The sequence below is a fragment of the Monodon monoceros genome, unplaced genomic scaffold (assembly GCF_005190385.1).
Source record: "Monodon monoceros isolate NGI ecotype Baffin Bay Population unplaced genomic scaffold, NGI_Narwhal_1 Super_Scaffold_2, whole genome shotgun sequence".
Lineage (NCBI taxonomy): Eukaryota > Metazoa > Chordata > Mammalia > Artiodactyla > Monodontidae > Monodon > Monodon monoceros.
Genome location: NW_021703776.1, coordinates 12,788,165 through 12,814,852, shown reverse-complemented (window position 1 = coordinate 12,814,852; position 26,688 = coordinate 12,788,165). Strand labels below are relative to the sequence as shown.

Genomic DNA, 26,688 nt, shown 5'->3' with positions numbered 1-26,688 from the left:
CATTCTCTATTGAAATATGATGTTGATAATCTTTTCATATACTTATTTCCCATCTGTGTCTTCTCTTTGGTGATGTATCTGTTCAGATCTTTTGCTTATTTTTTTAATTGGGCTTTTTGTTTTCTTATTGTTGAGTTTTAGGGTTTCTTTGTATATGTTGTATACCAGTCCTTTATCAGATGTGTTTTATAAGATTTTCTCCAGTCTGGCTTGTCTTTTCGTTCTCTTAATGGTGTCTTTTGCAGAGCTGAAGTTTTTAATTTTAATCAACTCCAGCTTCTTTCACAAGCACACCATTTCTTTTTTCCAGATTGTGATTTTGGTGTCATTGTCAAGCCCAAGATCACCTGGGTTTTCTTCCTTGTTATCTTCCAGGAGTTTTTTAGTTTTGCATTTTGCCCTTAGGTCTATGATCCATTTTGAGTTAATTTTTGTGACGTGTGTAAGGTCTGTATCTAGATTTGAATTTTTTTTTTCCCGGCATGTCTGTGTCCGCTTGTTAAGCAGCATTTGTTGAAGACTTTCCCTTTCGTACCAAAGTGCCTTTGCTCTGTTGTTGAAGATCAGTTGTCTGGTTTTGGTATTAAGAGTAATGCTGGCCTTGTAGAATGAGTTAGGAAGTAGTCTTGTCTCTTTGTATTTTCTGGAAGAGATTGTAGAGAACTGGTACAATTTCTTCCTTAAATGTCTGGTGGAATTCACCAGTAAAGCCATCTGGGCCTGGTGCTTTCTGATTTGGAAGGCTATTATTGATTCATTTTCTTTAATAGATTTGGGCCTATTCAGATTATCTGTTTCTCATTGTGTGAGTTTTGGTAGATTGTGTCTTTCAAATTATTGGTTCATTTCATCTAGAATATAAAATTTGTTGGCATAGAGCTGTTCATATATTCCTTTACTATGCTTTTAATGCTTTGGGGAGCAATAGTGATGTCCCATCTTTCATTTCTGATATTAGTAATTTTTTCCTTAGTTAACCTGGCTAGAGGCTTACCAATTATATTATTCTTCTCAGAGAATCAGTTTTCGGTTTCACTGACTTTTTTTTTTCCTCTTGATTTCCCATTTTCAATATCTCTGATTTCTGTTCCAATTTTTATTATTCTCTTCTGCTTACTTTGCTGTTTTTCTGGTTTCCTAAAGTGGACGCATAGGTTATTGATTTTAGGCCTTCTTTTCTAATACGTGTATTCAGTGCTGTAATTTTCCCCTAAGCAATAGTTTTGCTGTATCCCACGTACTTTGGTAAATTGCGTTTTTATTTTTATGTACTTCAAAATATTTAAAAATTTATTTTATACTTCTTGTTTTAACCCACGTGTTATTTAGAAAAAAGTTTAAAAAGTATTTTGCAGTTTTCCAGCTATCTTTCTGTTACTGATTTCTAGTTTAATTCCATTAGCATACTTTTGTATGATTTCTGTTCTTTTAAATTTGTTAGGTGTGTTTTACGCCTGTGACTGTGGTCTGTCTTGGTGAATGTTTCATGGGAAGTTGAGAAGATGTATTCTGCTGTTGTTGAAATATTAATATAAATATAAGTTAGATCCAGTTGATTGATGGTGCTGTATGTTCTCACTGATTTCTTCTTATTGCATGTGTCAGTTAATGTCAGAGGGGTCTTGAAGTCTCCAACTGTAATAGTGGAGACTCTGTTTTGAGCAGTATACACATTAAAGCTTGTTATGTCTTCTTGGAAAATCGACTCCTTTATCATTATGTAATGCTCCTCTTTATTCCTGATAACTTCTTTTTTTCTTAAGTCTGCTCTGTCTGAAATTTAATATAGTTACTCCTGCTTCCTTTTGCTTAGTATTACTCTGTCTTTATATTTAAAGTGGATTTCTTGTAGGCATCGTACAATTGGGTCTTTTTTTCTTTTCCTTTTTAATTCACTCTAACATTCTGTGTGTTTTAATTGGTGTATTTTAGACTGTTGGCATTTAAAGTACTTGTCGATATAGTTGGATTATTATCTACTGTATTTGTTATATTTTCTATTAGTTGCCCTTGCTTGTTTTTCTTCTACTCTTTTTCTGCCTTCTTTTATCTTAGTCTTTTCATATGACTCTATTTCTTCTCTTTCTGAGCATATCAACTATTCTTCTTTTAAAATTTTTATTTAGTTGTTGCCCTTGTGTTTGCAATATACATTTACAATTTGTCCAAGTCCTCTTTAAAATAACATTTTACTACTTTTGGGCTTCCCTGGTGGCACAGTGGTTAAGAATCCACCTGCCAGTATAGGGGATGTGGGTTCGAGCCCTGGTCTGGGAAGATCCCACATGTCACAGAGCAACTAGCCCATGCGCCACAACTACTGAGCCTGCTCTCTAGAGCCCACAAGCCACAACTACTGAGCCCGTGAGCCACAACTAGTGAAGCCTGTGCGCCTAGAGCCCCTGCTCCGCAACAAGAGAAGCCACTGCAATGAGAAGCCTGCGCACCACAATGAAGAGTAACCCCTGCTTGCCACAACTAGAGAAAGCCCACACACAACAGTGAAGACCCAGCGCGGCCAGAAATAAAATAAATAAAATAAATTTAAAATAAATAAATAGGGCTTCCCTCGTGGCACAGTGGTTGAGAGTCTGCCTGCCGGTGCAGGGGACATGGGTTCGTGCCCCAGTCCGGGAAGATCCCACATGCCACGGAGCGGTTGGGCCTGTGAGCCATGGCTGCTGAGCCTGCGCGTCCGGAGCCTGTGCTCCGCAACGGGAGAGGCCACAACAGTGAGAGGCCTGCGTACCGCAAAAAAATAAAAAATAATAAAAATAACATTATACTACTTTAGGTTGTATAGGTACCTCATAACAGAGTATTCCTATTTCCTCCATCCCATCCCTTATAACATTGGTTTTCATTTTACTTATCCACAAGCTATACTCAGTGAATGCATTTTTGCTATTATTATTTTTGAACAGACTGTTAACTGTTTGGTCAATCAGTAAGAAAAATAAAGATTTTATTTTACCTTCATTTAAGTTGGTAGGTTTTTTCTTTCAACACTTTAAATATTTCATTTCACTCTCTTCTGGCTTGTATGGTTTCCGAGGAGAAATCCAGTATACATTTTATCTTTGCTATTGTAAAGGTAAGCTGTTTTTTTTCCTTCTGGCTTCTATCAAGATTTTCTTTTTGTCTTTGATTCTCAGCAGTTTGAATGTGATATACCTAGGTGTAGATGTTTTAATATTTATCCTCCTTTATATTCTTTAAGTTTCCTGGATCTGTGGTTTGATATTTATCATTTGGGGAAATTTCAATCATTATTACTTTTAGTATTTTTTCTGTTCTCCCTCCCTCCGTTCCTCCTTCCCTTCCTTCTTTCCTCCCTTCCCCCTTTGATTCTAGTATTCCCGTTTACATGTATATTGTAATTGTCCCACATTTTGGATATTCTTTTTTTCTCTTTATTTTCCTTTGCATTTCAGCTTTTTGAAGTTCCTTTTGACATATCTTCAAGCTCACTGATTCTTTGCTCGTGTATGTCTGGTGTATTGATGAGCCCATCAAAGGCATTCTTTATTTCTGTTACAGTGTTTTTGATTTCTGTCATTTCCTTTTGGTTGTTTCTTAGAATTTCCATTTTTCTGCTTACAATACCCATCTGTTCTTGCATATTGTCTAATTTTTCCGTTAGAACCCTTAGAACATTAATCATAATTACTTAAAAATTCCTGGTTTGATAATTCCAATTTCTCTTCTATATCTGAATCTCCCTGATGCTTGCTTTTTCTCTTCAGACTATGTTTTAGCATGCCTTGTAATTTTTCATTGAAAGGCAGATAAGAGGTATTGGATAAAATAAACAGATAAATCGGCCTTTAGTGTAAGGTTTTATGTTTATCTGGCTAGCAGTTAGGTTGTGTTTATTGTTTGCTGAAGCTGTGTCAGAGGCTAAGATTTCCTCCCCTGTTGTCTTTTGGTTTCTCTGGAGACTTCTTAAATAAGGTCTGAGATACGCAGTTCTTTCAGATGTTGTACCCTGTTATTATATATGATGGTAAGTTATGGGGGGAGGGGAAGTGTTCTGTAGTCCTGTGATTTGGTCTCAGTTTTTTAGTGAGCCTGTATCCTTCAGACATGTTTATCAGTTTTCTTGTTTCTTTTCCCTCTGAAGTGAGACAGGAATGCTTAAAGGTGCTGGAGGTCAGTGTTTCTTTCCCCTAAGTCAAAGGCTAGAGTGTTCTGGAGTTGGATATTTCCTCTTTGCCCGGCTGATAAGGCTCTTATTGAACCCCAGTTGGTTAGGCTCTGGTAAAATAGTTTCTCTTGAGGGCAAACCTTGTTAAAGAACAGAATGATGAGGGTGTATTTCATCATGACTGTTTTTCCTCTCCCCTTGCTGGAAGAACAACTTGATTTATCTCTGATCTTCAGTGTGATAAGCTGGTAGGGTTCCTGGTGATAAAACTCACAGAAGGTGGTGGTGGGGGCTTCCCTAAGACTGGAACCCCTGGAGTTTTTAACTCTTAAACTTGTTCACACTGAGCCTCTAGCAATTTGTCAATTACAGTTTAGGCTTTCCTACCAAGGTAATGGTTCTTGTGGAGGCTTCTGCTTCTGTGCCTCTCCTCTGGTGAACTGGTGATTCTCTGTATCTGCCTGTCTCTCTCACCAATTTTGGGGGCAGTGCTTTGCTCTGTGACCTCAGTCTCTGATGGATCTAAGAAGAACTGTTGATTTTTAGTTTGTTTTGCTGTTTTCTCATTGTGAGGATGGGTGTGGCGACTTCCAGACTCCTTACTGTTGGACGAGAAACCATAAGTCCTCTGTGCTAATTGTGGGTTTGTTTTTTTTTAATTCTGTATTTTACTTTTCTTATTAAGGAATACAGCACATCTCTAGGTGATAAAACTTTCTTTTATCTAGCTGCATAATATGCCATGGTATGGATATACTGGGCTTATTCAACCATTCTCCCTTGATGGGCACTCAATTTTCCCCATCTTTTTTCCATTACAAACAATATTGCTAGAAATGTGCTTATACATGTATACTTGCATACTGGTGCTGATATTTCCTTAGGTTACTTCCAAAAGTGGGATATGCAAGTCAAGGGATATTTTCTTTTGTCAGCATACTTTGCCAAAAAATTGTTGCAGTGTATGAGTTTCCTTTCATTTGGACATCACTGGATATTGCCAATCTGATAGGTGAAAATGGTTTCTCATTGTTCCTTTGATTAGTACTTTCCTGATTACTAGTGAGGTCTGAAGCATCTTACATATGTTTACAATTTTGATTTCCTATGTGCATATTTATTTGTGATATTGCCATTTCTTTCATTTGGGTTATTTGTTTTTTCCTTATAAATTTGTATATTAGGCACAGTTGTTAATATATTTAAAAATTATTATTTGTGCTCCTTGTAGAAAAGTCAGAAGATGGCAGCATAAGAAGAAAGTAAAAATCATCCATCTGCTCACACAGAGATAAACTGCTCTTAGAATTTTGATATTGGACATTTTTCTAAGCATATGTATGCATATAAATTCCTACCAAAGTGAAATTTTACTTGGCATGCTATATAAAAAATATTATTACATATGATTTTATTAATGTTTAAATACAATATAGGAAAAAATATCAAGCAATAGAAAAAACTTTTTGAAATGCAGGTCGTGACCTACTAAACTGATTTCATGACCCACAGTTTGAAAACATTGCTTAAAACTACGAAATTTATACAACCTCGATAGAAATAAAAACCAAATTAAAAATATGGGAATAATAAATATATCCCTTAATTCAGCATAATTTGAATGCCTTCTAAAATTTTCATTTATTTAGTTTTGTTTCAGACACTTAAAAAATACAGTATTACTGAAATGTTCAAACATACTTAAAAGTAGAGAAGATGGTATGATGAATCCCATTGTCCCCATCCCTCACATTTAGCAGTTATCACATTTTGCTAATCTTGTTTATTTCTCTCCCCCGACTTGTTTTTATTTTGCTGGGTTATTTTTGAGTGAATCCCATGCATTATATTGTAAACATAAATTCTTGATTATCTGCCTATAATCTATAATGAAGTTGCTAGTATGTTAAAAAAGACAAGAAGGAGGCCTACCTAACAAAATTGGCAATTTTATAATATTATCTAACTGTCCATATTCATGTAGTTGTCTCAAAAATATTTTTAATAGTTGGCTTTCTTTGAATCAGGATGCAAACAAGAAATCTGCACATTGTATGTGGTTAATTATTATCTTAAGTCTGTTGTCATCTACAGTATCCACTCTTGCCTTTTAAAATTTTTACTCCTTTATTTATTGAAGAATAGACCACTATTTGGATTTGACAGATGCTTCCTTTTGGTGGCGGGTAGCTTGTTCTTCTAACCCTGATATTTCCTATAAATGGAAGTTAGATCTAGATGATTATTTAGATATAAGTTCACTTCTTTGGCAGTTGTACTTCAGAGGTGATGCTGGAAGCTATTATCTCTTACACTTTCTCTGGGCAGGAATTTGGGAGCATCTTGGCTGGGCGGTTTTGGCTTGGATTCTCTCATGAGATTGCAGTGAGATGTTGACTGGAGCTGTAGTCACTAGAAGGTGTAACTAGGGTTGGGACAATCTACTCCAGGGTGGCTCCGTCACATCGCTAGCAAACTGTCGTTCCACTGTTGAGGGGAGGTCTCAGTTCTTCTTAGCACGGGCCTTTCAAGTGTTGCTTGACTATTCTGACAGGTTGGTGGCTGGCTTCTCTCGGGGCAAATGATCCAGGAAAATAAGATGGAAGCTGCAATATCTTTATGACCTAGCCTTGGTGGTCAGTGACATTACCACGTCTTCAGTATTCTGTTGGTCACACAGGCCATCCTTGAATGGACGGCATGGATACCAGCAGATGAAAATTACTGGGGTCACCTTAGAGGCTGGCTACTGTAAATGATTTTAATTTAAAATTAAAAGTGCGGGATTTATAAATTTTTGATCCTATACTTGTCTTTTTTTTAATACTAAAAACCTTGGTTCCTAAGAAATTAGCATTGTCCTACAATATACATATAATAATTTCAAGATAACAATGTTAATTACTAAGAAGACTACTGAATGCAGTTTAAGATTTCTTATTGGTTCTTTTTGTCCTTAGCATATGCCCCACTAGGGATAATATAGTCAGAATACCATAATCAGTTAATGTTAGTATAGACGGTTCATCTGTTTCTAATTTTTCAGGTACTGTTTTTCTAACCTTTTCAGTGTGGTGATGTATAGTTAATCATGTGAAACATTTACATGGTTCCAAACTCAAAGCTGTAAAGCAGGGCACATTCAGAGTAGTCTCATTTTCATTCCTTTTTCCAGTTCTCTCCCTTACCCAGGGACAACCTTTTTTTTTAAGTGTTTAGTTCATCCTTACAGTTTTTCTTTGCTACATATTCACCCTCCCCCTTTTATGTAAAAGATGTCATATTAATAACTGCTCTACTGTTCCTGTTTCTTTTCATTTAATTATATATACTGAAAATTACTCCATATCAGTAGATAGATATGGCTACACAGTACTCTGCTGTGTAGATGTATCGTAGTTTATTCCGTTAGTCTCCCACTGATAGATGCTTGCATTGTTTCCAGTCTTTTGCTATTAGAAATAATGCTGCTTTGAATAGCTCTCTGCCTACACCATCTTGTATTTTTGTCAGTGAATTGTTGGACAGGCCCGTAGAATTGGGCTGGTTAGGTCAAAGAGAAATGGAAATGCTAAGTATGATTAAGCTAGCTAGATATTGCCAAATTCCTAGCAGTGTATGAGAGTGTTCCTTACAGCTTTGCCATTAGAATCTGGTGTCATACATTTGAGCTGTTGTTAATTTGTTATTGTGGTGAAGTTTTAGCTTGAGAAATACATTTTTATTATGAGCAAGGCTAAGCGACTTTCCATTGGTTTAAGGGCAGTTGGCTACTGCTTGTGTGTGTGGTCTGGGTTATCTGTCTTTTGCCCACTTTTCTGTGTGGTTATTAATCTTTTTCTTTTCAATTTAGAGAGGCTTTTTTAGTGGGTATAAGTAATTTATCTGGAATAAGTTGCTAATGGTTTTTTGCCAGTTTGCTATATTTTTCTAAATTTGCTTACAGTGTTTTCAGCTGCTCAGTAGATTTTTGTTTTTACATAGCCACATTATATCAGTCTTTTCCCCCTTTTCCCCTGTTGCATCTTGGTTTGATTCCTAGTTAGGAAAGTTTTCCCCACTCTGAGGTTATTAAGGAATTCATGTTTAAAAAAAATACTTTCATGGTTTTATTTTTTATATTTAGAACTGGTTCATTTGCTTTTTATGCTGGTATATATGTTGTGAGGAACAGACCAGTTTTAACTATTTCTATCTGGCTATTCACGTTGTCCCAATATTGCTGATTTATAATAGGTTGATCTTTTCTCCCACTGAATTGATATGATGCCATCTTTATCATTTACTAAAGTTCCATATATACCTGGGTATAATTCTGGATTTGTTTTATTTCATGTTCCTTTCGCAGTATCACACTTTTTAATTATAGGAATTCACTATTCTGTCTTAAACTGTCTGGGCTGGTAGAGCCTAGTGCCCACCCCGCCTTTCTCTTTCAGATATTTTCATTGCTATTCTTACTTAGTTATTTCCCTGTGTGGATATAACGTCAGCTTATCTAATTGTAGGAAGAAAACAAGGTATTTTTAAAAATAGAGCTTTGTTTAATTTATAAATTACTTAGGGAAAATCTTTATCATGTTGAGCCTTCCTAAGAATGTATCCATTTTTTTCATTTATAGTTTTTTGCCTTTTAAAAGTGTTTTGTAATTTATCTCTGACGTATTTTGCACATTTCTTAAATTAAAAAAAATTATTTATTATAAATGGGACATCCATGTTTTTCTTTTAACTGGTAGCTATGTTAATGACTACTGTATGTTTTATTATTTTATTTTTTAGACCTTTTTTAAAAAATTTATTTTATTTTTGGCTGCGTTGGGTCTTCATTGCTGTGCGCAGGCTCTTCTCTAGTTGCGGAGAGCAGGTGCTACTCTTCGTTGAGGTGTGCAGGATTCTCATTGCGGCAGCTTCTCTTGTTGCGGAGCACAGGCTCTAGGCACGGGGGTTTCAGTAGTTGTGGCTCGCGGGCTCTAGAGCGCAGGCTTGGTAATTGTGGCGCACGGACTTAGTTGCTCCATGGCATGTGGGATCTTCCCGGACCAGGGCTCGAACCCGTGTCCCCTGCATTGGCAGGCGGTTTCTTAACCACTGCGCCACCAGGGAAGCCCAGTGACTACTGTATGTTTTATTTCTGCTGTTTTTCTAAATTGTGTCACTGTTTTTAACAGTTTTTTAAATTGAATGTATATGTCCTTTCAGAGAACATTCAGGTCATCTGCATGCAGAGATAGTTTTAGCTCTTCTGTTTCAATTCTTACTCTAATTCAGTACTGTCTAATAGAAACAGAATGCAAGACATTATATCTTAATTTTAAATAATCGGTTAGTCTCATTTTTGAAAGCTCTGTTCATTTTAATAATATTATTATTTAACCCAGTATATCAAGAGATTATTCCAGTATGTAACCAATATAACAAATTATCAAGATATTTTATTTTTTTTAGTTGTTGTAGTAAGTTTTTTTTTTTTTTTTTTTTGCGATACGCGGGCCTCTCGCTGTTGTGGCCTCTCCCGTTGCGGAGCACAGGCTCCGGACGCGCAGGCTCAGCAGCCATGGCTCATGGGCCCAGCCGCTCCGCGGCAAGTGGGATCTTCCTGACCGGGGCACGAGCCCGTGTCCCCTGCATCGGCAGGCGGACTCTCAACCACTGCGCCACCAGGGAAGCCCTGTAGTAAGTTTTTGAAATCCCATGTACGTTTTACACTTCAGGCACATTTGGACTAGCCACATTTCAAGTGTTCAGTTGCCACACGTAGGTAGTAGCAGTTGTATTGGGCTTTGCTACTCTAGATACTCTGTGTGTAACTGTGTTACTTAATAACATCAAAGATAGTGAGATAGATGGATCAAATACACAATCTTTGTTAATCTACTTTAAACTCAATATCATCAATATATTTGCATATCAATATCATACCTCTACAGTGTTTTTCAAAGTGCATGGTATGGTATAGGTGAACCATAATAACCCATTTGTTTGTTTATTTGGTTTGGTTTTTTTGCTTAATGTTTTTAGGTATTTTATTATTATATTGGTTTTAGTGAACATGCCTATAGATAAATCTTTTCTATCTTTTATCTCCTTGTGCTAAATATCTATAAAAGCCCTTGCTACGTAAAAGGGTACATGATGGTTAAAGCTTTGGGTGCATGTTGCCAAATTATATTTTGTAAATATACCAGTTTACTACTGGCACTATATAATAGTGTCTGTTTATTTCACACCTTTGTTAATACAGTGTAGTTTTTCTTTTGAAATATTTTCCCTTTAGTTAAAAGTGGTATATTGTTTGATTTGTATATTTTGATTAATAGTGAGATTAAGTACATAGGCATTTTTTGTGTATTGACAGTTAATTTCATTTTTCATTTTTCTCTTGTAGTACTGGTCCTTTTTGGTACTGATTTGTAAGACTTTGTTTTTTTTTGTTTTTTTTTGCGGTACACGGGCCTCTCACTGTTGTGGCCTCTCCTGCTGTGGAGCACAGGCTCCGGACGCACAGGCTCAGTGGCCATGGCCCACGGGCCCAGCCGCTCCGCGGCATGTGGGATCCTCCCGGACCGGGGCACGAGCCCGCATCCCCTGCATCGGCAGGCGGACTTTCAACCACTGTGCCACCAGGGAAGCCCCAAGACTTTGTTTTATATTAAGAAAATTAATCTGTTATGTTGCAAATAGGTTCTTCAGCTTGTCATTTATTTGCCTTTTACCTCTATTTCATATTTATTTCTTACATATGTGTTTCTAAATTTTTATTTAGTGAAATTTGTCAGTTTTTTAATAGGTTTGTTTTTGGTATAATTCCCAATCTGCCTTTGGGGTTACTGCCTTTGTCCCAGTACTATTCTGCCTCTTTTTTTCCTTCACTGATTTAAAATGGCTGTTTTCATAGTTAGTAGATACATATTTGGGATTTTTTTTTTCTGGTATATATTATATGCATTTTTCTATCTGTCCCAATAGTACAGTAGGTCATATTAATTTCTGGTAGGGCAAATGTTTAAGAAACGTTTTGGTTGATATTCTGGTTTTGTTTTCTTCAAGGTGAACCTTAGAGTTAGTTTCTCAAGTGTTCTTTCAGCAAAAGAAACAACAAATCATTGGTCCTTTTACTGAAATTGCATTAAAATATAGAATTTTACAATTTGGTGAATCCTTAATAAATTTGTATAATTGTTAAAGTTTATTCCTAGTTGTTTGTAGTATTTTTTTTTCTATTGCAGAGTCATTTAAATTTTACTTTCTAATTGTTTCTAATTTTAATTGTTGCTGGCATATATAGTCTTTTATTTTTTGTGTATGATTTTTTTCTAACGCAGCTACTTTTTTATTCTTTTGGATCTTTTAGAATCGTCATCTCATCTACCAATAATCATGTTTTTGTCACTTTAAGTTTTTATACTTTGTTTTTAATTTTACTTACTAACTTCTAGAATAGTTAGTAATAATGAACATTCTTGTCTTGTGTACAGCATCTGACATTTTACTATTAAATATGACAATAGTTGGTTTCAGAGAGGAACCATTATAAACTTTTAGGAAAGAATCTTTCTATTGCAAGTTTACTGTGAAATCTTTGCTCTGTTCTGTTTTTTTTTCTTTTGGCCGTGCCACACAGCTTGCAGGATCCCTGGACCAGGGATCAAACCTGGGCCCTGCCGTGAAAGCACCGTGTCCTAACCACTGGACCGTCCGGGAATTCCCTTTGCTCTGTTTTTAATCACGAACTGATCATGAACTTTCTTCAGATGCCTTTTTTTGGCATATTGATAACTTTTTTACTTTGAAAGATAGATGTATTGAATTTTATTAGCTTTTCCATTCTCAAATTGATAAATTAAACTGCCTGATTGAGATATTTGTAGATATAGCTTTAGATTCAGTTTGTGCAAGTTTCATTTAGGAATTTTGAATCTATCGTATGTATGTTGTGTATGTGCTATGTGCTGTTTTAGGATTTAGTAGCAGGATTAAAAAGCTGGTATTATAAAATAAAGTTGTAATTTGTATGCTTTCAAATGCTCTGGAGCTGTATAAAAGAATTAAATTATATGTTTATTGAAAACTTAATAGAAGTCATCTAAAGCCCGACTGGGCCCAGACTCTTTTTTTTTTTTTTTATCAAAAGTAATTCTTACAACATCTTTAAATTTTCTTTGATGAACTATACTGATTTTATTCAGCTTCTGCTGAGAGACAATTTGTTCAATACGTAAAACAGCTAAGAATTTATTTTACATCAATCATACCCAGAAACTATGCAGTGTGGAAATTAGCAGTGTTGATTTTATATCATAGCAGTTTTCTTTGGGAGAAGAAGACTGGCTAGATAGTTCCTTGGGATGGTATTGATATTAAATTCAGAGAGAAGGACATGAACATTATTAAATGACAGAAGTAGCAGTTCTTTTCAAGGATTAATTTTCTCCCCAGCATTTTATTTTTAAAAAATTCTGAGCCTATAGAAAAATTGTAAGAACAAAATCTTTAATGTGTTAATTGTTGTTCTTAGGTGCATTTTATCTGGTGTTTGAATATATGGACCATGATCTGATGGGACTACTGGAATCAGGCTTGGTTCATTTTAATGAAAATCACATAAAGTCATTCATGAGACAGCTTATGGAAGGTCTGGATTATTGTCATAAGAAGAACTTTTTGCATCGAGATATTAAGTGTTCAAATATTCTTCTAAATAATAGGTATGATATGAGTTTGATATATATGTTTAAAATGAGTCTTATATAATGTATACCTTGATTCTGTTAAAAAGATTTAAAATTTAGGTTTTTATTGCTCAGACTATTTTTAAAAAATCAATATTACAGCTTGGGCTACGTCTGAAGTTGTGTTAAATATACTTTAGTTAATTAACTTCCAATAATAGTTTGTAATGTATGTAAAATAATACTTAGTTGACTTGTTGAAGTTTCATCCATCCCCTCAATCCAAGGAATTTAATAGGATTAATTGGATCAAACCTCTAAAGAACTTTACAGTCCCTTTGACCTTATATAAATAGGGGTTTTCGAGTCATAAAGACCTGAGTTTGAATCCACATAATAGTTTGAATCAATATACTAGTATACATAAACCATATAGTAGTTTAAGTGACCTTGGGCAAACTACTTAACCACCCCTTTTCTTTTGTTGTTGTTGGTCAATAACAGCTGTCATACCTCTATGGGGGGGTGGGGGGGAGGGAAGTAATAAAGATTATAGGCACCCCCCCAACCAAAATACTTAGTTGACCTTCTCATTTGATATTCTTCCAAATAATGTGAATGGTTCTTCTAATAATTAATGATGTGATTTCAGTTTTAGGTTAAGAATAGGTTTTAGCATCTTTTTTAATTTGGAATTTTTAAAAAAAACAGTCAGTCATCACAGTTGTAAAGTGAACATTTTTTGACGTGTATATGCACGTACATACATACATACATATTCAAAGCTTATGTTAAATATTTCACTGACAGCATAACCTGAACTCTGATAATTCTCTTGTAATTGGTACTATTTGTTGGTTTAAGTGAGGCATGCCTGGTCCTGATTTTAGTTAGTAGAAAGTGTTCTATAGAGCACCAAGTCACTCTAAGAACTGGAAAATTAAACATAAATTTAAAATGATGTGATTCATTTCTTGCACATTATTGGCTGGAATTGAACAAATAATTTGTCTTATTACTAAGGTAGTATGAATTACCTCATTTTGTTTTATTTTCATTGAAGTGTACTTTTCTAAATAGGAACTGAATAGTACCGAGAAACTGTTATATTAGTACTATTATTACTATATATAATAATATACTATATATATATCATAATAATATAACAACAGTACTAGTGTAATAGTAGCTGAAATTATCCGAAGAAAAGTACTAATTTTTGCCTTATATTGTTGTGAGTTTATCTATTTGCCTTTTCCTGTAGAACCTTGGGTACTGCAGTATAATTGAAGTTTCAGTTATATCAGTGAATTTTTGGTTAGTTCTAGGAATAGAACATGAATGTGTAAGATCAATTCAGAGTAGACTAATATTTTTTCATTTTATCTTACTTCCACCAGAGGGCAGATAAAACTTGCAGATTTTGGACTTGCTCGGTTATATAGCTCAGAAGAAAGGTAAGAATATTTTCAATTGAATATTATGGACATTAGCGACCAGTTTTAGAAGCTATATTAAGAATACCATATTGATAGATTATTTTTTAACAAAAAGGAAATTTTCTTTGCATGGTTAAATACATGAAATAATGAAGTTTTATACCATGACTATGTTGGGTTGACTATTTGAATTACAAAATTTTATACATTAAATCAATGTAAAAATAATAGATTTTTTCATACTTAGAGGTAAATATAATTTCTTTTCAAATGTGCCATTTTAAGTGTTTCTTAAATGAACTTAGGAATTTTTAAATAAAATTCATGCTTAAATTTCTAATGCATGTCCAGACGTTAAGATGTTTGTAATTTTGGGGTTTAATGAAAAACCTTAGTAAATGCTCTTTATGTTACATGTTTAAACTTGTATATTTTGTTTTAATTATTATTTTGGACTTACTTAAAACTTTTAACTATAGTTATATCTATATATAGATGTGTGTGTGTTTTAAACTCCCTAGAACCTTTTATTTAAACAAACTATTGTGAGGAAGTTCAGTGTGTAACTTCTTTGTGTGGAGCGTCTGTGGCTAAAGTTAGGGATTCCAAGTATCCCACTTGGATCATTTTGTGCCTGATGGTAGTGAAATTGATTTGTCTTATTAGGATTATTCTTAGAAGAATAATACGGAATTTCAAAATATTTTTGTGAAGTAGGGAATTTTATATAAACTATGAAATTAACTGGGTTTAATATCTCCAGTTTATTAGCCCATTCCTTTCTTGTCAGACAGCATTATTTCTTTAATATATATACATATATGTATAAATTCCTTATGACAGTTCTATAATTTATTTAGTGTAATCATAATTGGATATAATAAAATATCAGTTAATTGGAATTCTTAGCAATAGTTAGTTATGTTCACTGAATCTTTGCCAGTTTCTGGTTAGTTGAAAAAAAAATCCCCGTTTTGAATTTTTTTTTAAGTGAAAAATTTGTTTTTTAATCTTGCAGCGCCTGTGACATAGTTCTGAAAATTATTTTTAGTGTTTAGAGGTTTTTAAATGGTATGTTTTGGATACATTAGAGTTCTGTTAAACTCAGGCTGTGGTATGGACAGCTTGTTATGGACAGGGCTCCAGTCCCCTATACCTGTTTTAGCCAGAGCTTTTCGGCCTTTATTTAACTTACTACACTTTTAATTAATATTTTATTTTAAGAAAAGGTTGTATGTTTTTGCTTGTTTGTTTGTTTGAAGTTGTTCTAGAGCTTAACAGCTCTAACTCTCATTTTGCGTTTGAGAAAATGGAGACCTAGAAAGGGTTGAGTGACTTGAAAGATCCAAAAATATTTGTTATCAATATATAGTATCATCAAGAGTGTATAGCTCAAATTTTCCAACTCCCAATTATTTATTCTTTCCATTGTGTATAATAGTGCCTTTCGATAGAATTTGAGGGAAAAAAATAAATTGGTCCTTAAGTATACTTAACCCAAAACTTCACTTGAAGTATACTTCTTGAATGACTAAATTTCAATGACTATTCTTTAGGGGGAAATTCTTCTTAATTAAGGATTCTACCTGCTTAGCTGATTAACTGAGATTTCACTGTAGTTTGGTTATCCTTTCTTAATAGAAGTATATGTCTATCATACTTTGACTATAAATCCCTTTCTTCTTGTTTTCGTGTTAGGTTTCAGTGGAGATGGAGAACAGCTAAATTACCATTTTCCATCTCATAGATTCTTTTTATGCAGATATTTGTTCGCATTGGAATAGATATGTTCCAGAAGAACTGAGTATAGAGCCAAATTTTATATGTAATTTTCCCATTGATTTTTTTTTTTTCTCTTTTAAAATGGAATGTTGGGTTTCAATGGAGTGTCAGGGGTGTGGCGTGTTCACTGAACCTTGGTCCCCATTGCCTTGCTGAATTGATATAAGAATTTTGAACTTAAGGAAGTAGGAAATTTAAAATCCCATAACTTTGCATCTTCAGGTAATGTATACTGAAATTTTCTGCTTAATCAAATTTGTAAGTTAAAAACTTGGTATATCATTTTGTTTTATAAGCAAATATCCTTTCCTTCAGGGTTATGTACGTCTTTAAAACTACTCTTTTCCAGATTCAGATAATTCCAGTTTCTTTAAAATCAGTTAGAGAAGTAGGCTTAATTTAATGGAATGACTTTAAAATACACATACTGTTCTAGTAAATTTTAATAACATACTGAAATTCACTGCCTTTAGCAGATTCACTGTATTATCCCAAGTTTTCTACATATTTCTTGAAATAAACATACAGCAAATGATTTCCATCCATATTTCTTTGTTATCATAAGCAGAAAGAAAACCATAATACCCCCATCCAAATATTTTTTGAAGTATTTTCTAAGTAATTAGCTATTACAGGTAGAATGAAGTGTTCAAGAAATTGTTGTAGGGTTTCTTGTTTTTTTCAAAATAGAGCAGATTTCAGCTTATCACTGTAGTAGCATCAATTACATCTCTCTCACTTATTTGATTTGGTATATCTTTTTTTTTTAATTAATTAATTTTTATTTTTGGCTATGTTGGGCCTTTGTTGCTGTGCCTGGGCTTTCTCTAGTTGCGGTGAGCAGGGGCTGCTCTTGATTGCAGTGCGCAGGCTTCTCATTGTGATGGCTTCTCTCGTTACGGAGCACGGGCTCTAGGCATGCAGGCTTCAGAAGTTGTGGAACATGGGCTCAGTAGTTGTGGCTCATGGGCTCTATAGCGCAGGCTCAGTAGTTGTGGTGCGCGGGCTTAGTTGCTCCACGGCATGTGGGATCTTCCCGGGCCAGGGATCGAACCTGTGTCCCCCGCATTGGCAGGTGGATTCTTCACCACTGCACCACCAGGGAAGTCCCGGTATATCTTTTTTGAATATGAGGAAAACTTGATGGAACTACAGCTAGTATGTAGGAATTGAGCATGGGGTTGTGGGTGACCAGTATGGATCTCCTCTGTCATGTGTGCTACAGTAGAGGAAAGAAACACTGGGCTAAAATTAGGGGGGAAAATGATTCCTTTAAACTTGAAGAATCATTTTCTTGTTTTGAACATCAGTATTCATGCTTTGCTCTATTTGGCCTTGGGAAATATAGAACTTGAGAACAGAGGTATTTGCCTCATTTCTTCATATCTGTTCAGTTTTTTAGTAGCTGTTTTAAGTCCACCTTTCCCCAAGACTTATAGCCACAATGATAAATCCTCTTCTGAGTTTTTATTTTACCAAGTCTTAGCTACAATGCTTTTCCAAGTAATGGAGTATCTTTTTCACTTTATGTGACCATCTCATATGAAAAAATATGCACTTTACATGTAAGTTGAAATTAATTTCACTTTCTAGAGAAGAAACTATAACTTAACACGTTTACTTTTTTAATGGAAGGAACTCAAAATCCTAAGGCCTAAATCAGGAAACTTTGGCTCTAGTCCTGGCATTTCCATTTTACCAGTTGTGAAATATTGGACAAGTCACGTAATATCTCTGTATGTCATTATTCTCAACTTTAAGATGAAGGATTTCAAATCTCTAAGATATTTATAGTGTATTGGAAAACATTTCTTTCGTGGTTCTGAAAGTTAGTGAACAAAATAGCTTTTTAAACATTTTTGAAGGCAATATCGCCATCTAGTGGCTTGTCATAAAATTGCCATTAAAGCCAAAACTAAATTTTCCCAAACCTATGTAGGGTGTGAATGGAAGATTACCTCTTGCTGCTTGTCCAGGGAGTAGATGAAATTATATTCAGAATTAAAATTGCCTCCTTGGTGCTGGTCTTTTTACTTTTGTTCTTTTCACTACAGCTAGAATTGTAGTTATTTTAAAGACAGGGATCATTATCTTAAACTTTTGTGTTTTATATGCCTTAAAGCATAAAACACATTCATAGTGACTGCTTGATTAATTCTGATCCTTCAAATGTTATATTAATTATATTAATATTAATTGTTGGCCCTTCAAATATTATATTTTATTTTTTCCAAATGAAGTATGCTCATTTAGTCTTCCAGCAAGTTGTGTGATATTTCCATTTCTGAATCTCCCTTAAAGCTCCTTATGTATCTAATAAAGTCTATAAATAGGAAATATTTTGATAGCATCAAATATTTAAAATTACCTGAGATTTCATGAAAGTTTTATGATGATTTTACACTTTAATATCTTGTTAACCACTTTAAAGTAGAAGGTTTGAAAATAAAAGAAGTATTGCTGGTGGTGGTGCCACTTCCCTAGTAGACAAAGAAATAGTGTCTGCTTTCTTTTCAAAAATTCTTAATGAGACTTATTTACAGATTAAGATATTCAGTAGAAGTTGAAATTCAGAATATTTAATGTCGAGACCATTATTTCTGGATTTTTACAAAGGTAGTTTCTAGCTGTCCAAGAGGGACAGCTTGTTGGAGTTACTGTTTTCTTTTTCTAATTTAATGTCAGAGGGATTTTATGTGTGTGTGTTTTGCTAGGTTATGGAATTATTGCTTGGGATTTAATTTTAATTGTGGGAATAAATTGGAGTGGTTCTTTTTCTATTTTTAGGGTTTTCTTTTTAAAGTATTAATTTATTCTGTAACACCTAAGAATCTCACTATATGTTTTTCCATCCTGTTTCTTTTTCAGTAGGGATGAATGTTTTTTGTGAAAAGACTGGTTAGATATCTCAATAATGTAGTTTTTTTTTTTTTTTTTAGTCCGTGAAAGAAAAAAAAACATCGTGTGATATCGCATCAGTTTGTGTTTTCTCTTTGTGATGTAAACAAGACCGTCTTTAGGATGTTGACAGTGGGTAGCCAAACCTAGTAGCCCAAGTCCTAAATGTTCAATTTTGAGGATACTGGATTTTATTTATTTGTCTAACTTTGGATGATCTATTTTCATTATTACATCAGTACTTTAGTTTTCTTGGGATTTAAATGTCCTAGTTTCAAAACAGTTTCAGGGCTTCCCTGGTGGCGCAGCGGTTGAGAATCTGCCTGCTAATGCAGGGGACACGGGTTTGAGCCCTGGTCTGGGAGGATCCCACATGCTGCGGAGCAACTAGGTCCGTGAGCCACAACTACTGAGCCTGCGCGTCTGGAGCCTGTGCTCCGCAACGAGAGAGGCCGCGATAGTGAGAGGCCCATGCACCGCGATGAAGAGTGGCCCCCGCTTGCCACAACTAGAGGAAGCCCTCACACAGAAATGAAGACCCAACACAGCAAAAATAAATAAATAAAATTAATAAACTCCTACCCCCAACATCTTCTAAAAAAAAAAAAAACAGTTTCAGTGTCTTATACTTCTGTCTTTACATTGGTAAAGACAACAACCTAGTCATACCATGGAATACTTTCTTCATAATACTATAAACGAATATTGAATTGGGTGATTTGAGATTGGCTTTATTCTCTGCTAACTCCACCCACCTTGGAATTTTCTTTTATGATTAAAGTCCTTCTGTCTGCATACTTTCTCAGTGTTTGCTTTTTCCTCATTAAGCACTAAGGTAAAAAGTGAGGTATGGCACCTATTTTGTAAAATTTTTGAGTAAATTATCATGAGTTTTTCCTTGACTTTAATAAAACAGCCATTTTCATTGTCTTTTGTCAGTGTTAACTTTGAAAAGTACATTAAAAAGATTATTTAGGGCTTCCCTGGTGGTGCAGTGGTTGAGAGTCCGCCTGCCGATGCAGGGGACACGGGTTCATGCCCCGGTCCGGGAAGATCCCACATGCCGCGGAGCAGCTGGGCCCGTGAGCCGTGGCCGCTGAGCCTGCGCGTCCAGAGCCTGTGTTCCACAACGGGAGAGGCCACAACAGCGAGAGGCCCGCGTACCGCAAAAAAAAAAAAAAAAAAAAAAAGCTTATTTAAAATGTTCATTTAAAACATTTAAAACATAATTACAGCACCATTATCTTCTTGAAAGTTTTTTTTGCCAGCTCTGTTCTCTCCCTGGCTCTATCTCCTAGCTCTAGAAAATGAGCATTTGCTAAGCCTTCTCAGGGAACTGATAGTTCAGTGTGGGCAGAGCAAGAACCAAGTAATAAGTTTGTAAGTCTTGTGTGGATATTCTCCCAGAGGCAGCAGTGTGTATTGAAGGTGTAAACATTGGCATTTTATTTTATACTATCACTTTGACTGCACTTTGGAAAGTAGATTGACCTTGTAAGTCTGCAAGCAAGGGCAATCAGTTAGACAGGGGTTGCAATAAACCTAGGTAGGATATGGGGGACTTACTTCCCTGGCAGTCCAGCGGTTAAGACTTCGCCTTCTATTGCAGGGGGTGCGGGTTTGATCCTTGGTCGGGGAGCTAAGATCCCACATGCCTCGTGGCCAAAAAACCAAAACATAAAAGAGAAGCAATATTGTAACAAATTCAATAAAGACTTTAAAAATGGTCCACATCCAAAAAAAAAAGTAGTGATTATTAAAAAAAAACAAAAAACCTAGGTAGGATAATTATGGCTTTAACTAGGCAATGGGCATAGGTGTTGGAAAGTTGGAGATGAATTATATCATAAGATATAGAATAGTTAGAACTTGATGGTTGACTATTGTGTTGGTAGACACATCCTGCTTTTACCCCTACAGTAAGATTGCTGCTTAAGGAATTGCATAAATGGTTTATTAATTAGGAGAAGCTAAACTTACAACAAAGAGAACCTCAAAATTCAGTGGCTTAAAGAATAAGAAGTTTATATTTCTCACTCAGTAATCTGGAGCAGTTGTTACTTTACCTTGCTGCACAATTGAGAATATTTCACCATATTGTTTGATCAAATGGTGACTCTGCTTCATACAGTCATTTAAGGATCCAGATTGGAAGATTTGCTGCCTTTCTTCACATGCTTTCCAAGTCTATCACCATGTCTGTCAGCTAGAAGCTAGAAAAGAGGAGGGAAGGGTGTTAGGAGCCAGGCCAAGAGATGGCACCTGTGTTCACGTTCCATTGGCGAGAACTTGGTCATGTGGCCACACCTAACTGCAGCGAGGGTGGGAAATGTAGTGTAGGTGGGCAGCTCCCATTGAAGAAAGGAAGAACAGATTTTAGAAGACAGCTTAGCAGTCTCTGCCATAAACTGTGATGCCGCTTGCTGAGACAGGAAACGGGAAGCAGGTTTACGGCAGAAGATAATAAATTTCCTTTTGGATATGTTAAAATAGAGGTACTTCTAAATTTGCATGTGTAATAAGAATGTGCAAGTGATCCTAAGGTAACATCAATTGGAAAAAAATTACTTATGTTTTTCTGTAGTAATGTTATGGTACAGAAATTTAAGTTATTTTTCTGAGAAAAAATCAAAAGGAGGAAAGTAGGGTAAAATTAGAAGGGAATGGGGAAAGGGCATGAGGAAAAAGACTGTGTTTATTGTTATGTAGTTATGGCATAAATCAGTTGATTAAAAATATTGCCAAGTACTTACTGTATGCCAGACACTGACCTAGGTATAATACCTGTTGGCTGCGTAGTAGAGATAAGAAAGACAGATCAATCCCTGGTCTCATTACATAGTCATGAAAGAAGGTAGACAACGAGAACCTGTTGGATAGAGGAAAGAATTTAAAGTACCAAGTGCTACAAAGCAAATAAAATAGTGTCTGCAGGGACACCATGAGCTTGGGGGTGGCTGCTTGGCTAATTTTGGCTAAGGCAGTTCGGATAGAACTCTTTTTTTTTTTTTGCGGTACGCGGGCCTCTCACTGTTGTGGCCTCTCCCCTTGCGGAGCACAGGCTCCGGACGCGCAGGCTCAGCGGCCATGGCTCACGGGCCCAGCTGCTCTGCGGCATGTGGGATCTTCCCAAACTGGGGCACGAGCCCGTGTCCCCTGCATCGGCAGGCGGACTCTCAACCACTGCGCCACCAGGGAAGCCCAGGATAGAATTCGTTGAGAAGTAAAATTGAGCTAAGACCTGAGTGATGAGAAGAGGATAACTTAATGAAGACCTAGGCAGATAACATTCCAAGTAGAAGGAACTCAGCAACTGCAAGGCCTGGAAACAGACTTGGAAAGTTTAAGGGGGCCAAGATGTTGCCCAGTGTAAAAATAGGAAGTGAGATACTCCAGTGTATAGTCTTATCACCTGAGGTAAAGTATAAATTTTATTTAGTTGCAGTGGGAGATCACTGGACAGTTTAAGCAACTAACTGATATGACTTGGTTTTATGCTTAAAAAACTTAAAAGTGGGGGAGGAAAGCTAGAGATCGAGGCCAGGAAACTAGTTAAGAGACTGTTGCAGTAGTACCAGAAAAAAGATAATAGTGGCTCCGACTAAAAGTTGGTAGTGGCTCAGATTTCCTTGAAATCGTGGGAAATGGTTGCATTTAGGACCTATTTGGATGTAGAGTTGACAGAAGTTGTTGATAGATTAGATGTGAGATTTGAAGGAAAAAGGAAACAAGGATGACTCCTGGGTTTTTGACCTTAGAAGTTGGGTTGGTATTAAAAATAGGTCCCAAATTTCTTTTGTAGTTTTGGTAGGTGTTTACCTAGTGGATTCTGAAGGCGACATGGCATTTGGGCATACGATGAATTTAGCTAGCTGAACTCTTTCCATGTTTTTCTCAAAAATATAAGTTATGCTCTAAAAGAAATAAGTGTAGACTTTATGTATTGTTGGAAAAGTGAAGCATTTTAAAGCTAATTTAGGTATTTCCTATTATATGATTTTTTTTTTCATTTCTTAGAATGGTCTTTAACAGAGATATCAACTGTGGTTTGTGAATTTTAATTTGGATTTATCCAGAATCTCCAAATACTTCAAGGGCCTAATATCTTGCTCCGATCATCTGTTTGCCTTTTACCTATTCAGACCAGACAGGAGGCTGAGCTGCCTGCCAGCCTAGGGATATACCCTTAAGGCAGTGCTCGCTTTGTTAGGAATATAGCACTGCTTGTGGTGTGTAGGGTAGGGAAGACTGTAACCATGTCACACCTCCCCTGAAGGGCAAAGTGTTGGAATCTATTACTGAGCAGATAATCTTTGATCTTTATTCTGTTGATATTTCATTGATTGTAAAGAGAAATGTTGGGATGGTACTTTGTTTTACGAAAAATATATATCAGTTTGAATATTTATTTACTTCATAAATGAAAGAATTTCCACAATTTAGAGATTATATTAGTGTTTTAAAATTGAGCTTTCTATGTCAAATTTTACTGTTGAATGTTTCAAGTTTTTACGTAGTTCTTATTTTTCTTCTGACAGAAACTGAGCATTTGGATATATTTGGAAAAGCTATTAATTGGTATACATTAAATACTTTTGCTGTACACCTAGAAGTATAGTTCATCTAGTTCTGTGTTTAATCATTTTTGAAAATGTACTAAATATTTTCACTTCTGAATTTGATGAGAGTTAATGAAAAAGTGAACTAGTCTAATTTTAACTGCTAAAGATGACTGTGTTCTAAATGTTGCCTAGAAATTGATATATAATACGGTTAAAAACCAAAATTCAGCTGAGTAAATTTGAAGATCTAATTGGTTTTATTAAACACTTCCTGAATCAGGCCACATCCCATCTAGTAAGTAGAAGGGATCTCTAAGGAGCTATACAAAATGGAAGGTTTTTAAAGGCAGAAAGGGGCAGGGACAAGAAAGTTATACTAGCAGAAAGCAGATTGGCAAGGTCACTTTCCTTTAAGGGATGGGAGGGGACTGTGTGGCAGGTGACCTTGCTAGTGCTGACCGGGAAATTCCAGACCAATTGGTTAAGATGCCTTTCCTGGGAGGGGCTGAATCTGCAGTTAGGTTAGGTCGTAAGTCTTGGTTTGCTGGTGTGGGAGTTAACACAAGTAACTCCATTTTGGATCTGTTGTTTCTTTTTAACACACATATAAAATAATCTTTTATTTAAATATAAAATTTACTAACCTTAATTTGTGTAATTTCTCCACATAATACAGCAGACTTTTATTTTTTAAAAATATATTTAAAAATATTTCTAAACATAAAAAGATAAAAAATTAACTATTTACTGACAGATTTACATTAATTTAAACATTTTTCTTGAGACTGTAGATACCTAGTTGTACCTTAGTAGCAAGACCATACGTTTCACATGCTCATAGACCTTTGAAATGTTTTAGAAAACTACTTATCATAATTTTCTCCGACTTTGTTCCCCCACCCACCTAATTCATGTATGTCACCTAAAGTTGCAGGGCCATATACAGTAAAAGGTCTGCCCTATGCCCAACATTGTTCTGGGCTTAGTGTGTGGGTACTATTTTTTTCATAACAAAGAATGGTCTCTGAGGTCTTTTGATTTTTCTGGGAACATAGAGAAAACAAAATAGATCATTACAGTGGTAAGTATGGTGTAAATTTAAGAATATGAAAACAAACGTTTCTTTAAAAATAAATCTGTTGTTAATAAAAGATTAGACTTTATGGAGATGGGCCTTTCACCATGTTTTAAAGGAGGTATAGGTTTGAATGAGAAAAATGGGAAGGAATTTCAAACTTAAAAGGTGTTAAGACATAAAGAGGTGAACATATTTTTAAATGATTAAATCCAGCTTAATTAGAATAGATAGAGTTTAAAAGATTTCCTCGTTATGTGAAGATAAGTGATGCTAGTAAAAACAAGCAAAAATCACTAAGAAAAGCAATTTAATAATGTTAGAAAAATCTAATCCTAGTTGGCTATTGAAAACATACTTCTTAGACTATCTTCTCTTTTCACAATTTATACCAAAGTCAAGTATCCTTTTTTCCTGGCTTTGGCACACTGTTACTATAGTCCTATCTGTGGTAATGCTGTGGTGTCCTCTATGGCTTACAGTCTAAGTGTTTAAATTATTTGGAGAAATTTGGCAATGTGGGAGCAGGCTACTCAGGTCTTAGGCTGCCTGGAACTTCAGACCTACAGTTGGCAAGAGGGAATTGCTTTATAAATTATATGCTCCTTTTTTTCCTTCCCCAAACTGGTCCGAGTCCAAGCCAACCTCAGGTAAATGGGCTTGGAATACAGCCATTCTGGGAAATTTCCTGTGATATAGCCTTTGCATCCTTGTGATTTGCAGGATATTTGGAAAGGAAGAGAAGTTTAGAATTGACCTAAAGACATACGTGATCACACAGAACAGTCGAAGAACTACCTCTAACTTCTTAGACTGTCTTTACTCTTGTGAATCAGCTACAACAGGCTCATTCTCGGAGGAGTGAGAACACTTATACAGCTTACTAGATAATATCTTCTATGACAAAGTGGTAGTAGTATATATAAATATATATGTCCTCATTGTTAGAAGGTGACAAAGGAATCATCTGATAAAGTATCTTACCTATCACTAGTGGTTCCTGGCAGAGTAGACCCAAACTACTACAGTCTACATTTCTATACTTTCTATTCACATACCACAGTGGGTTAAAATCAATGAAATATTGCCAAGGAAAGATATGCCCAGTTGAAAACTTTTGTTAGGTGGTGGTTACAGTTTGAACTGTATCTTGCCATACATTAGTGATTTGCCAGATTTGGTCAAAATCATCAATGCCAACAGTTGATATAAAGATCTTTCTTTGACCGTATTACAGTTAAAACAAGCCAACAACTTTTAATTTTTATATATTAAGGGAATTTTTCAGGTAATCACATTGCTTTCAGATGTATTTTATGATCATGTATTAGATGTCATAGCATGTCTGTAGGCAGATGAAAGTAGTTTTAGTTAGGATTTTAGGATTGCTTTGATTAGCCAAAATAATATTTCTTAAAAGAATTTCTCTTATTCTAACACATGCTAACTCTAAAGAGTGCTTTCTGTGTTTTTTAGTCGTCCATATACTAACAAGGTCATCACTTTATGGTACCGTCCACCTGAACTGCTGTTGGGAGAAGAAAGATACACACCAGCTATTGATGTATGGAGCTGTGGGTAAGATAGGCTTATTGACTCGTTAATTTACTTGAAACTTGGTAGTGAAGTAAAATCATACCATTTGGTAATGGTGGATATTTTTCCCATTAGATGTATCCTTGGTGAACTCTTCACTAAAAAACCTATATTTCAAGCAAATCAGGAGCTTGCACAACTAGAATTAATAAGGTAAGCTTGTGATTTTAATATTTGTAATATCTGTAGGAAATTAAAATTTTTTCACGCTTGTGTTTCTAGGAGAACATCATGTTTCTGTTGAAGGCTGATGATTGCTGAATGGAGGAGAAACTAGAATGCAGGCACTTTGATAATTGTTCTAGTAAAATTAAGGATCTTTAAGTCCCTAGATATTTTGTGATTAGATTAATGTGTTTGAGTTCCTAAAGATAAGACTGGGAAGGAGGAGTAAATATGAGGCGGGAGAGAATGAATGGTAGATTCTGTTTTTTTTTGGAGTGTGGCAGTATGGAAGAATTAATGTTTGGGGATATTTTAAAGAAATACTCTTTTACATATGTATATGCACATGTGT

The 26,688-nt window shown here is 35.3% G+C and overlaps 2 protein-coding genes across 4 annotated transcripts in view; one reads left to right on the top strand and one right to left on the bottom strand.

The window, feature by feature from the left end:
- CDK13 (cyclin dependent kinase 13) overlaps window positions 1-26,688 on the top strand; it is a 112,188-nt gene that overhangs the window by 57,938 nt on the left and 27,562 nt on the right. For both annotated transcript variants that reach the window (XM_029233717.1, XM_029233716.1), the window contains exons 6-9: window positions 12,666-12,855; window positions 14,220-14,276; window positions 26,052-26,153; window positions 26,247-26,324. In XM_029233717.1, the coding sequence (XP_029089550.1) occupies window positions 12,666-12,855; window positions 14,220-14,276; window positions 26,052-26,153; window positions 26,247-26,324 (427 nt within the window). The remainder of the gene's footprint in view (window positions 1-12,665; window positions 12,856-14,219; window positions 14,277-26,051; window positions 26,154-26,246; window positions 26,325-26,688) is intronic.
- The window catches only part of MPLKIP (M-phase specific PLK1 interacting protein), a 58,593-nt gene continuing 52,035 nt past the window's right edge, over window positions 20,131-26,688 (bottom strand). Inside the window, exons 3-4 of one of the 2 annotated variants that reach the window (XR_003795250.1) lie at window positions 21,710-21,807; window positions 20,131-21,151 (exon numbers count right to left, since the gene is read on the bottom strand). The gene's annotated coding sequence lies outside the window, so the exon portion shown is untranslated. Of the gene's footprint in view, window positions 21,808-26,688 lie in introns of both variants that reach the window. The other variant, XR_003795249.1, reaches the window with a different exon arrangement.